Source organism: Nyctereutes procyonoides, unplaced genomic scaffold (genome assembly GCF_905146905.1).
Source record: "Nyctereutes procyonoides isolate TBG_1078 unplaced genomic scaffold, NYPRO_anot_genome, whole genome shotgun sequence".
In the NCBI taxonomy this organism is placed as follows: domain Eukaryota; kingdom Metazoa; phylum Chordata; class Mammalia; order Carnivora; family Canidae; genus Nyctereutes; species Nyctereutes procyonoides.
In genome coordinates, this window is record NW_026575135.1 from 39,220,529 (window position 1) to 39,233,116 (window position 12,588).

Here is a 12,588-nt window from a genome sequence, read left to right on the forward strand (position 1 = left end):
TGTTTTTGTCATAATTTGAATCCAAGCATCTCTCACAATGTGAAAGAAGTGATGAATTTGTTAGGCAGCTTATGAAAGAAAAGGAGAAGGAATCACAGTAAATTTAATCCTTCCACTGACGTCTTCCTCCTTCCCTTATTCCTGCATTCCAAAGACCAGGAGGCATTTTGGGAAAACACTGGTAGGAGTATTATTTCGTTATATAAACTGTATCATTACATAACTTGAATATAGGCTTATTAGACAACAAATAGGCAAAACAAATGCTGTCCTTTTTAGATTTAGAGTGAGGTTTTGAGGAAGCAGCACATCCGTTTTCAGTAATTTTTTCCTTATTCTTACTTGGAATAAATAAATAATTTCTGTCCATGTGAGAGAGAAGATCCTGTCTTCTTATTAATAGTAGAAGGTAATTACAGTAATGATTATCTGATGTCATTTTAGATTTAGCAAGAGCAGATTATCTGTGACCCAGATAAAATAACTAGAAATTAAATTTAAAAACAGTGGATTTCTAATCTCATTTCCAAGGTTAAAAGATCTCAACACAAACAGATGTTTCTGTGCAATAGACTATCTTAAACCCAATTTTAGAGGATTTACCTTTGATTATTTTTAGATTTAATTTTAGACATATGTTTAAAGATATGTTTGTGCATATTTACTAAAATTAATATTGAAGTTAAAATGTTTTCAGAGCAATCTGCTTTGAAGCATTCTTTATTTAGGGAGCAGATTATTCTAATTATTCCTTACTTAGTCTGCTTAGCCTTTTTGTTTCTATTTCCGAAATGGATAGTGATGTTGTTATTAATGTAATTGATGTTGTCAGAATTTCTTATTGAGCAGTAGTTCACACACAGCCAAGAATAATGTCCATTCTGATGAGCACCAGTACTCATAGTGCTGGATGATTGTATTAGTCATGTTTTCAGTCACTGGGCTTGGGGAGAGTTCATCAAGAAGTGCTCTAACAGCTGGTACAGCGCCTTCTGGTGAGGTTCTGACAGTGAGCTATTGTGTACCATGACACTGCTCTGACAGTTTATCTAAATTTTGTATACAAGCATTTTTGTTTCCTGGGCACCGTGGAGTTTATATAATAGCTTAAGCTTTTGATGGCGCCTCTGGAGCAGAGTGCTTTTCTCAGTTGTGGTGAGGTTGAGGGCAGGATGGGGAAGATGTATTTAGCTGTGGTTTTGAGCTTTAAATTCTCAAAGAAAAAAATGAACTTTTGCTCAGTTAGTCTCCCAGGTACTGTTGTTGGACTCTACTTGAATTACTAAAAAGATAGCTTACAGTAAAGCTTTTCAAATTAAAAGGGGGAAAATGCTCCCCCATCCCCACATCCTGATTCATGATTACTTAAATGCAGAAAGAATCACAAATGCAGGGGTGACTTAACTTTAACTTGGTTATTTTATACAATGAAAAGTATCTTATGTTCAAAATGTTCAGTTAGTTTAAATGAGATTATCCACTGAATGGCATTCTCATTAATCAATTAGTGGACTTACCTGCCTTTTAATATATACCCAGAAATGTAGCCCCGAGATTATTAATCCTTATAATTAAATTTTGCCAAGTATGCCACTGAATCCGTGTGGTGAATAGCACCATTCAGTATAGTCTCTGTACAAATTATGTTTGGTTTACTCAACTACAGATCAGCATTGCAAATATGGAAATCATGGCTAATTATGCTGAACTCAGCTTACTTAACATTTTTATAAAGGGCATTCCGTATAACATTTTGTTTTCTATTCTGAATTATATTTTTTGTTTAATAAAAACAAAATATTTCTAATAGAATCTTCTAGTTGTAATATCTGAAATATCTTCTTGGTGGGTTTTAAAAACCTAGAAAAATCATGAGAATTAAAAATGCCATTTCTTATATGCTTTTAATATTATACACAAGTATTGGCTAATTAATATTTCTTTGAACTTTGAATATATAGAGAACTTTATACAACCTAGGTTCTCCCTTGCCAAAGAATTGGTTTAAATACATACTAAGTTACATTGCATAATAGTAATACAAAAGCATTCTTTTAAAAAATGCCTCTAGCATCAAAGTTATTATGTGTGGAATTGTATTGCTCTTTAGCATAAACACGTTCCTCTGTGAAAAGTATATTTGTGTTGTGTCATCTCTCTGGCTCAGTGTCAGTCTTCTTGTATTTCTGATAAAATTGCAAGTAATTAACAACTATCTAAAACTATTTCTAGAAGTTCTTCCATAGGAATAGTGCATTTTAATTTTCTCAAAGCATTATTAATTACTTGAGTGATTAAATTGATGCGCTTTTTGGTAAAGAAGCTAAACATTTATGAGTTTTCATTTTACTTGAATTTTTACCCATTCATTTTCTCATGTTCTGAATCTACATGAATTTTTGATCTGACTTTAAAATATTACCGTAGGATTGGAGGAAGCACTGAATCCTATATTTATAGTTAACTTGTAGATCTTTCCCACAATGATTCCTGTGCTTCTCTCTGTCACATTTTGTTAATATTTTTGTTACTCCCTAAATCTCAGGCAGAGAAGCACATTAACCAATCTTACTTACCAGTATACTGATAACCAGAAATCTTATTGAAAGTATAATGTTATATTAAAAATGTAAGAGTTGTTGACCTGGAGTGTTGATTGTGAACATAGTTTCCAGCTGTTCCAAATATTTAGCCTAAGGCTTACTTAAACAATATGTTATTTTATGTAACTATTCTCTCTGTCATTCTCTGTGTATTACAAATTATCTTGTCTACTTGACTGCTTTCACTGACTATAAGCTCCTTGATTCTAAGGACTGTGGTATAATACGTCCTTAGTATATTTTTGATAGATGGATAAATGAGTAAATGAATCATGGTTTATGTACATAGTATTTATTTTTTCAACTGGATTGTAAGCCCCTTGTGGACATTGGATTATCTGTGTAGTCTCCCATAGTCCCTGTTATTTTATCTTTCATTATACAATCCACTTTTTAAAAATTATATTCTAATGTAATTGAGATATTATTATCTCTCAGCCCTCTCAAAAAGAGTATAGTATATCAATAAATATCAATAAAAAGTGTAATAGGCAATATCTAGTAAAAAGTAGTACTACCATTTATTGAGGGGTTATTAAGGGCTCTAACATATATTAACTCATTTAATGCCTACAAAAGCTAAGAGTAAGGAATTATTTGAAAATTGAGATACAGAGTTTTAGTAACTTTCCTAAGGTTTTAACACAGCCAGAAAGTGGCTTGATGAAGAGAAGTACAGGAATTATTTTGGAAAGAGATTTTCAGTGACTATACATGTAAGATCTGCTGCCTTCTCACTTTAATTCCATGACTGATTAAATGTTTATATGAACTTCAGATCTGTAATAAAAGATACAGCTTTAATAAAAGATATAGGTCCTCTGTTGGAGATAGATGCTTAAAGAACTGATTATTTCAAATGAGGAATATAGTGAGTTCTGGCTTCAAAGGAGGAGAGAGAGCTATGATTAACAGGAAATACTCTCTCTTTGGATTGCAATGAAAAAAATTAAGGAATCATGCTATTTTTGTCCATGTTCAGTGAGTTTAGTGCTGCAGGCATATATTGAGTATCCACTTGGAAAAGTTTTGCTTCTAGGTGCCATGGAAGATATAAAGCTGCTGTCCATACATGGATAAGAGGTGCTAGGAAGTCAAGCAAAAGTCTATTTTAGAATTGATAGACATTAGTGATAGATAAAACAGATATATAATCTCTCATGAATAAAGTTCCTGAGCAGTTTTTTAAACTCCAGATTAAATCAACAGAATCATTGAATTTGGTATGTGCAATAAAGTAAGAATAAAGAGTGTAGGCAATCATTGAGGTTAGAGTGAGCTGTCTTAATGTCTTTGTGATAGAATGCTCTTAAATTGCATCAAGTTTTCAGTTTGGGGATCCCTGGGTGGCGCAGCGGTTTAGCGCCTGCCTTTGGCCCAGGGCGCGATCCTGGAGACCTGGGATCGAATCCCACGTTGGGCTCCCGGTGCATGGAGCCTGCTTCTCCCTCTGCCTGTGTCTCTGCCTCTCTCTCTCTCTCACTGTGTGCCTATCATAAGTAAATAAAAATTAAAAAAAAAAAGTTTTCAGTTTGGCAGGTCTAGAAACTCCACTTTGAACACGTTTCCAGAGTTAGGCCCAGAGGCAATGATGTTTATTACTTCAAAAGTGATAGTCATATAAACCAGATTGACTGTTTATTCCCTGATATGCAGTTGTCAGGTGTGCCAAAGTACTCTCCAGCACATTCTTTCTCCTCTACAACAACATATATGGCAGTGTTGCTTGGTGAAAATGAACTCAAAACAGGATGAGTCAGTTGGATGGATTGTATCATCAAGCTGTCTATTCCAGGAGGGCCTGATTCTTAGGACTGTTAACCAGGAAATGTCTGGTGATAAATTCTTGCTCTTTGGCCCCCAATCCTCCTAATTTTTCTAACAAACAATAAATACTTCCCTCTCACTTTCTGTTAGGAACTACTACGCTCTCCTCCATTTCCAAATATAATCTTACCAGTTAGAATGTTTTAACTTACTTTCTTAGACTGAATCTAAGATTCAAAAAGATTTTTTTTTTTTGGTAAGATTTATTTATTTATTTATTTATTTATTTATTTATTTATTTATTTATTTATTTATTTATTTATTCATGAGAGACACACAGAGAGAGGCAGTGACATAGGCAGAGAGAAGCAGGCTCCTTGCAGGGAGCCCGATGTAGGACTTGATATCTAAACCCGGGACCATGCCCCAAGTCGAAGGCAGGCACTCAACCACTGAGCCACCCAGGTGCCCTGAAAGATCATTTCTTAGGGTAAGACCAACAAGCAGGAGAAGATAAAGTAACTGTTGATAAAATAGGCAAAGCCCCTATAGATCTTGTTGTTTCCAGTTTACTTTTTTAGAAAATAAACTTTCAGTTCTTAAAATAAGAAAACAGGCACCTGGGTGAGTCAGTTGGTTAAGCATCAAGCTCTTGAGTTTGGCTCAGGTCATGATCTCAGAGCTGTGAGATCAAGCCCCATATTGGGCTCTGTAGTGGGCGTGGAGTCTGCTTCAGATTCTCTCTCTCCCTTTTCTTCTGTCCCACCCCCTTCCCTTGCACATGCTCATTTTCTCTCCCCCCCCTCTAAAAATAAAATAGGAAGGGATTTTCATAGATCTCTTAGTTATGCAGATAGATGGAAGTCCTAGATATTTTAGTCACTAGACCCATCATCATGACATATTTTTCTGGAGGTAAGCTATCCCAATTGTAGACAACATACTATAAAAACCTGTTTCTAAAAACAAACAAACAACAACAAAAAAAACCTTTTTTCTTATCATTCTTTGAAGAAAAAGTTTTCTGAGTATCTTTCCTGACGGTACTAAAGGTATTGAATCTTTCATGCTGAATGAAATAATCTGCACCAACATCTATTTTATTTATTTTTATTTTTTTTCTAAAATATCCCACATTTCCCTGCTTTGCAGCACAAAACAAACAGTATATGAAGGCTCAGTTGGCACTTTTGGCACTAAGTTGTGGTTTTCAGTGTTCTCTGCCAGTAGAACCCTTTCTCCTCCTCTGGTTTGCAGTTCCTATCGTGTTTACAAATGTGGTAGCGTGATAACTTGTGTTGCTCTGAGCAACACAAGGACATGTTTGTGCCATGTTTGGCTATTCAAATACAAATTGTATTTTTTTTTCTTACAATAGTATTCTTGATAGCTGAGTTTCAGAGAAATAATCATTTGCTATTCATAGAGGGGAAAAACACCTTTTTTTGGCTAGCCTCACAAATCCTGTTCAAAACATCATGGTAAACATCACATTCTTTGATAGAATAACCATCTGTTTATGATGACTTAACAGGTACTATTCTACTTATTTCTTGAACCAGATCCTGGAAAGATGTCAAAAGCACTTGGAAATAAAAGCTTTCCGTAATGTCTGAATCCAAAGACTTTGAAGTTGATTCTTTTACTGCCACAAATAAGTTCCTCAAAGTTTCAATCAAATTGTAAATTTATGCATAGTAAAAATTTCCAATAATACTAGGTATAGTAGTGACTTTGTAGTCACCTTTCCTATCTCAAAATGGTTTGTAAGTATTCTCTGCAAGTGTGATTTAAGGCCATTTACTTACCTATCCTAGGAGCACTTACAGACCTCTGTCCTGTTTTTCTTTTGCCTGATTGCACAAGCTGCCTTCATTGTTTTGGGGCAACCTGTCACGCATCATTGCTAAGAACCCGTTAAAATTACTTCATTCACTTTCCATACAGATGTGGAAGCAGAGGCCCCACTTTCCGCTAAGCCCATAATCAACGTTCTCATGTATTTGCAGACTGTGTTGTCACAAAGTAAAATGTTATTTTGAGGAAATTATGCAACAGAGCTGAGAAAAGTTAATTATAAATAGACTTGTCATTGGATACCATGAATTTCAAAGCACGATAGGAAAACTAATGAATATGGAATATGTGGCTAATCTACAATCTTGTCACAAATTCCCAGGAAATATGGAAATGAAACACTGCTATTGGTGACTTTGTCATCTAAAAAAATAATTTTCTCATTTGTGGGCTAACTATAGTTATTCAGCTGTTCATACATTAAGAACTTAATATTGTGAGCCATTGATGTAACTTCTATAAAGAGATTTTTAAAGTCAGAGTGTTTTTTATTAGTATCATTGGAAGAGAGTTTTACAACCAAAGAAGTTCTTGGCATTGGAGTTGTCACCCCAGATATTTGCATGAATAGTACTGCTTAATAACAGCATAGTCTACCTGCCATATGTGAGCAAGCTATTAGAGGATGAGAGGAGGAAAACTTGCCTAACTTTTTTCATATATTTAAAAGAACATATTTTCTTTGTAGTGCTTTGAAGTATGCTTAAGATATAAATATATGTCTACAATAAGATTGTGTGATTTGTGTTTTGATTATTTGGATATTACGTACTGTCACAGTTTCTCAGTGGATTGAGGATGGATTTTTCTCTTAATGTAAATGAAACCAGCATGTCTGGAAACGGTCTTGTCTTCGTTAAATTGTTTTGCTCACATATTTGTGTTAGAGCTCTATAGAAAACACATAAAAATTGTATTATTATGAAGATACTGATTTTTTGTGTTAAAAAAAGTTTACTTTTCAGAATAATAGATGCTGTAATATGTGGCAAATGCATAGATTGTCTTGTTGGATTTGTATTTGTTTATAGAAATCCAGAACCAGTAGCAGTCTTTGGCCCTTGGCAGTTCTCTGTTCATGAGTGCCTTTAATTCATCATTTTGGTATTTAATTTTTAGTGCCTATTCACTGACAGTTGAATTAAAAATAAATCCTAGACTTTTAAAAGAATTATCAAAGAAAGCAAATATAATAAAGGGTTATGTTTTAATAAAGTGAGACTCCTACAATTTTTGTGAGGTTTTGTAATTGAATAATTTTTTTTAATTTGGCACAGTGTAATGTTCATTCTGTTTTTGTCAAGGGGATTTCAGCAATGTATGCAGTTAATTTAAAATTCTTAGTACCCATATGTAAACTGTTTAAATCTTTAGAATATTCTCTGAATATGATGAAAAGGCTCATAAAGTAGATATGGAAGAAAGCCTTGATAACTTTGTTACATATGAGTATAATTTTTCTTTAATTTTTAATAGGATACAACATCTATTGAAAAGATGTCAAACTGTTGTGAAGAAATGTAAGTATAAAAGCGAAGTCTGTGGTGCTCTTACTTAAAAATGGAAACAGCTGGCCACATTTGAAAAATGTGTGCATGTAGTGGAAAGATAACATAATGATGGCTTTTTCTTGGTGCCTTGTCTAAAGCCTGAGCTAGACAAGCATAATCCAGCCTTACAGTAGGGGTCTTCAAGCCATGATAGTTTTCAAACAAAATAAGTACTGATCATTCTTGTTACTTGTCTAACTAAAGTAAGTTAAATTATTTGTCCTGAAAGTACATCAAAAGAGATTTGCTACTGTGTTGTTGACATACATCCTGTTAATCCTGAGACTCTCCTCTGCTTCAAAAGTTGCCCTAGGTTGATTGACGACACAGATACAATATCTGCTAGCCAGAGTTAAAACTCAGCTGCATGCCATAATGAAAGAAAAGCTGTATTTGTGATGCTGGGACACAATTCATCAGAGTCCAGTAATGGATCCCCAGCCAACCTGTATTGTTTTAGCTGACTGAAGTGCACCATGGGAGTGCTGTCTTTCACTAATAATGCTGTCTTCTGTAGATCGAGGCCCCGAAAGCCATGGCAGCAGACCTTCTCAGAAGTTTTTGGCACTCGTTGGAAGATCCTGTGGTTTATTCCTTTCAGGCAGAGGCAACCACTGCGAGTTCCCTACCACTTTGCCAATCACGTCTAAACAGATGGATGGTGGGCACAGATGGGTCCTCCATGCTGGAAATGCGTTACAGGTTTTCTGATAATAGAACTATGACAGTCTTCAAGTCAATTAAAATCCACCCACCAATCTTAGGCATCATAATGTGCCCCAGGCTTTATTTTAATAGTGATCTTGATCCTGTTGTGGGACTAATACAAGATCTATATTTAAGTTTTAAAGCATGTTTACTTTCAAATTAGCTTTCCACAGGGATTTCTTTAAATGCTTTTATTATTAAACCCAAAAGGCGGTGATTGAGATAAAATAATTGTACATATTTTTTTTTAGTACTGACAGTGTTATAGATTTTAATTTATGGGAAATTTCAGATGTTTATTTAAATTTTTCACTCTTAAGCAGTACTAACCAAATCTGAATTTAATTCTTCGGGTTTACAAAAGTTGATACACCTTATATTCTATGTAAATTTTCTTTTTCAAATACATAATAGCTTAAATAGTAATAAATACTGCCTTTTACATGTGCTGCAGGATTCTTTTAATACAACATAGAATTGAACAACAAAAAACCAAAAACAACCGAAAAAGGGCAGTGTTTTCTTAGAAGTAGCTCTCTAATGTTTTCTGTTTTTCTCTTCACCAAAAACAAAATAAAAACACCACTAAAATAAAACACCCAACTACCTACCTTATTTTAAAGGAAAGATTCATTTTTTTCCCATATTAGCTTTTCCCGTTTCTTTTCCCGGTACTGATGTGATTATTGGTTGTTGTTAAAATGCTCCAAGATGGAACTTTTGACCACACAGGCATGTATTCTGTTTTACCCTAAGATTTTGGTGAGCAAAAAGGGTAGAGGATTTGCAATAATTCCACAGATACCTTTTCTAGTACACTTATATTAGAATGCATATGTTTTTAAAATACTAGTGTAACTAGATAATATATAATGTACAGTATAAAGAGGAATATTGTGCTTTTGAAAAACATGTACTTTTTTCTTTACCTATTAGTACATCTAAAATTACATACTGGACGTTTATATGTATAGATATTGGCCAACTCATAATGAAACTGTATAGGAAGTTGCAAGTAAAAATAAGTAACTCTTGTGTACCTATAATCACCCAAATTGAAATGAAATTTTAATCAGCCAACTATAAATTTGGATTGACATACCTTTTGTTAGTAGCTAACGTTAAGAAATGACCTTAAAAATAAGAAAACGTAATGATCTATATTTATCATTAGCTTATACAAATTTAAATTTCTAATGGTGATGGTCTCTTGGAAAGCATAGATGATTTGTGTGAAAAGACATTTAGCATGCTTTGAAAAGAAATTCAGCTTTTATATTTTTTTCCATTAGAATACTGCAAAATCCATATATCTTTTTAGAAAGTGTATGCCCTCACAGTCTTTGCCTGGAAGAGAAGATTGAAGAGGTCTGCTGTTCTTGGAGCGTATCAATATTTTCCTTTTAGTTCTGAGAGTAGGGAGTCATACCTGAGAAATCATGAAACAGATTTCCATTGTCAGCCAGTTAACTCTACTGTAGTTCTTTCAGGAATTGTAAATACCTTCTAAAATAATTGAATAAGCTGTTCTCAGAGATATAAATACCATGTCTTTCATGTTCTGACTGCAGTACTTTATTATTTAAAAATTTAGAAGTGGCAGATGAAAATATTTATTGGTGCTGATAAGATGCATAGTAAATTTAATATGAGAAGTATATTTATAGAGCTTAATGAATCACAAAATTAGTATGTTCGTGTCAGGCAACTGAGTTGGGTTTTGTGCAAGCTAACATATTGACCAAATTTGGTCTGGTGACAGAACTGTTAATAGGGAGGTAATGTGTAGATATATAGATAGATATCAGTCAAATGCCTTATGCTGTATACATTCCTGTCAAATGAGAACCTTGAGCAAAAGCAAAGCCAACTGTAGACCCCCTAAAGAGCTTTACGGACATATTTATACTTCATATAGTAGCAGTAACTACCTTAAAGTTATGTACCTGGGAGGTCCGCAGTGCCAACCTCTGCCTTAGCAATGAGAGCCAGAGGTGGTCCCTTTCCCGAAGATTGTTTTTGGTTTTCTCAGACATACCACTTCTAGGCACATTTTCTTCCCTCCTTTCTCTTTACCTCCTTGGTCTTGATCCTGCCACCTTACTCTTCTAAGTTACTGGGATACAAACTGATACACTAAGCAAGGCATATATTTATTTTGTTTGAATGGCAGAAATGCTCTATATCGATCTATTTATATAAGAATATATATTAAAGCATATCTATATATCTGTATGCTGTAACTTTCAGTATTCCGAAGTTAGCACACCTAACTGGGTTTGTAATTCTTGTGCCACTACTTGAAAGAAACCAACCAGCCGGTTCCCAGGGAGTGCAGGAAGTCTAGTTGTGTTCCGTCTGCGCCCTCTTTTGGCTAATTGGTATAATTATCCTGGCTCTAGAGATGTACTACCTTGCAATTCGTTGTATAGCCTAATTCTGAACATGTCAGAGCTTAGGGGGAGTGTATGTACAAAAATGTAAGAGTCTATGAAAATCAGTCTGTTCCAGTTTATGATGGCAATGTCTAGCTCATATAAATGTGATAACTACCTTGCTTCATTATGTATATTCTTATATTTTTTTATTCTCAATTAGAAATTTCTGTCAGATCAGGATAAACAAATGTAAACTGTTTCATGAATTTTATTTTAAATCTTACTTGGGCAGATTAAGTCCTTAGGATTGGGAAAGCCATTACCTAAAATGACCAATTTATTACAAAACACAGAAACTTACTGTAGTTACATTGGCAAGCAAATACCTAATGTGTTTTAATCAATATCGAAAAAAGATACATTTATTTTTTTTATTTCAGTTTTGGAATGACTTTTTTTATTGATTCTACTGCATTAAAAATGAGAGATTAATAATTCTTTCTATACCTTTCTGCATTCTTTTTTAATTATCTTATTCAGAGTTATAGCTCTAGCTTTGGTAATCATTGTGTTATGTGTTTTGGATGTAAATAAGTAATGATGTTGAGCATCAGAAAATAGTTATGATCAGTGGGATTACTGATATGGTCTGTTTCCTTATAAACATTCCCTTTCATTTTTAAGCAAAATATATGTTAAAGGATGCTTTATACCAGTGAAGTTTGTAGTTGGGCTTCTGGAAATGAAATATTTTTAGCTAGAGACTCTAAGTTACACCTCTTGAACGATTATATTTATTCTTTTCCGTGAACAAACATGCTTATGGGCCCAAGATTGCAGGCAAAAATTGACTTGAGTTCAGGATCCCCTAAACAGTAGGCATGCAATTAAAGAGCTTTTAGTACTTCATAACCAAGACATGGAGTTTTAAAATATGTGAAGGTGTTCCGTTATAAGAAAAATACTATTTTGCCTAAGAGTTGTATTAAAAATATCTGTGGTTAGTGTAAGAGATAGCTATATTTAACATTTTAGTTGATGGTACTCTTAACAGAAGAAAGTATAGTTGACTTTTAATAATAATGGAAGTAGAGCACATCACAATACATAATGTTTAGTTTAACAACTAAGTTAAAACTTCTGGTAGATTGAACATCAGTGAGTTTTTGCTGATGCTTAGAGGTACTTTTCTCTAAGGATGCTGGCTAATTATAACTATTCGTCATCAGGCCTTTTCAAGTCACTTGTATAAAAGTAATTACTTGAAGGTGTGTTTCACCCAAAAGGATATATTATTTCTGAAAGCGAATCATGAAGACTTTGGTTAGGATAACACTTCCAATCAGGAAATGTGAAGTAATTTAGATTTTGGCCACACAGTTTTCTATGTATTAGATGAGAGGGCAGTTCGATTGTTCTCACATGTGTTGCTATAAAATTGCAGTGTGTCCAGCCATGGTTTACAGCGGCATTAATGTTAACAGAGCTACTGGTCTGTCCCTGAACTTTTTTCTAGTCTCTAACTACTTCCCTTGTGCTTTATGTACGAATAGATTATCTAGCTCAAGTTTACTAAACTGTTGCTGCTTCATTAAATGAATTGTTGACATCATCTCTAACAAATGTAGATATACCTAGAATTTATTTGGGAAAGTTTATACTTACAAACATTAAATAATTTACTAATAAATACAAGTATTAGATTTTTTACCCAGCCTACTCTTG

At 33.9% G+C, this 12,588-nt stretch overlaps 1 protein-coding gene across 2 annotated transcripts in view; it reads left to right on the top strand.

The window, feature by feature from the left end:
* Positions 1 to 11,369, top strand: part of ZDHHC21 (zinc finger DHHC-type palmitoyltransferase 21) — a 63,483-nt gene extending 52,114 nt beyond the window's left edge. For both annotated transcript variants that reach the window (XM_055301939.1, XM_055301937.1), the window contains 2 exons: positions 7,704 to 7,747; positions 8,295 to 11,369. In XM_055301939.1, coding sequence (XP_055157914.1) covers positions 7,704 to 7,747; positions 8,295 to 8,427 — 177 coding nt within the window. In that variant the 3' untranslated portion in view covers positions 8,428 to 11,369. The remainder of the gene's footprint in view (positions 1 to 7,703; positions 7,748 to 8,294) is intronic.
* The last annotated feature ends 1,219 nt before the right edge of the window (positions 11,370 to 12,588 follow it).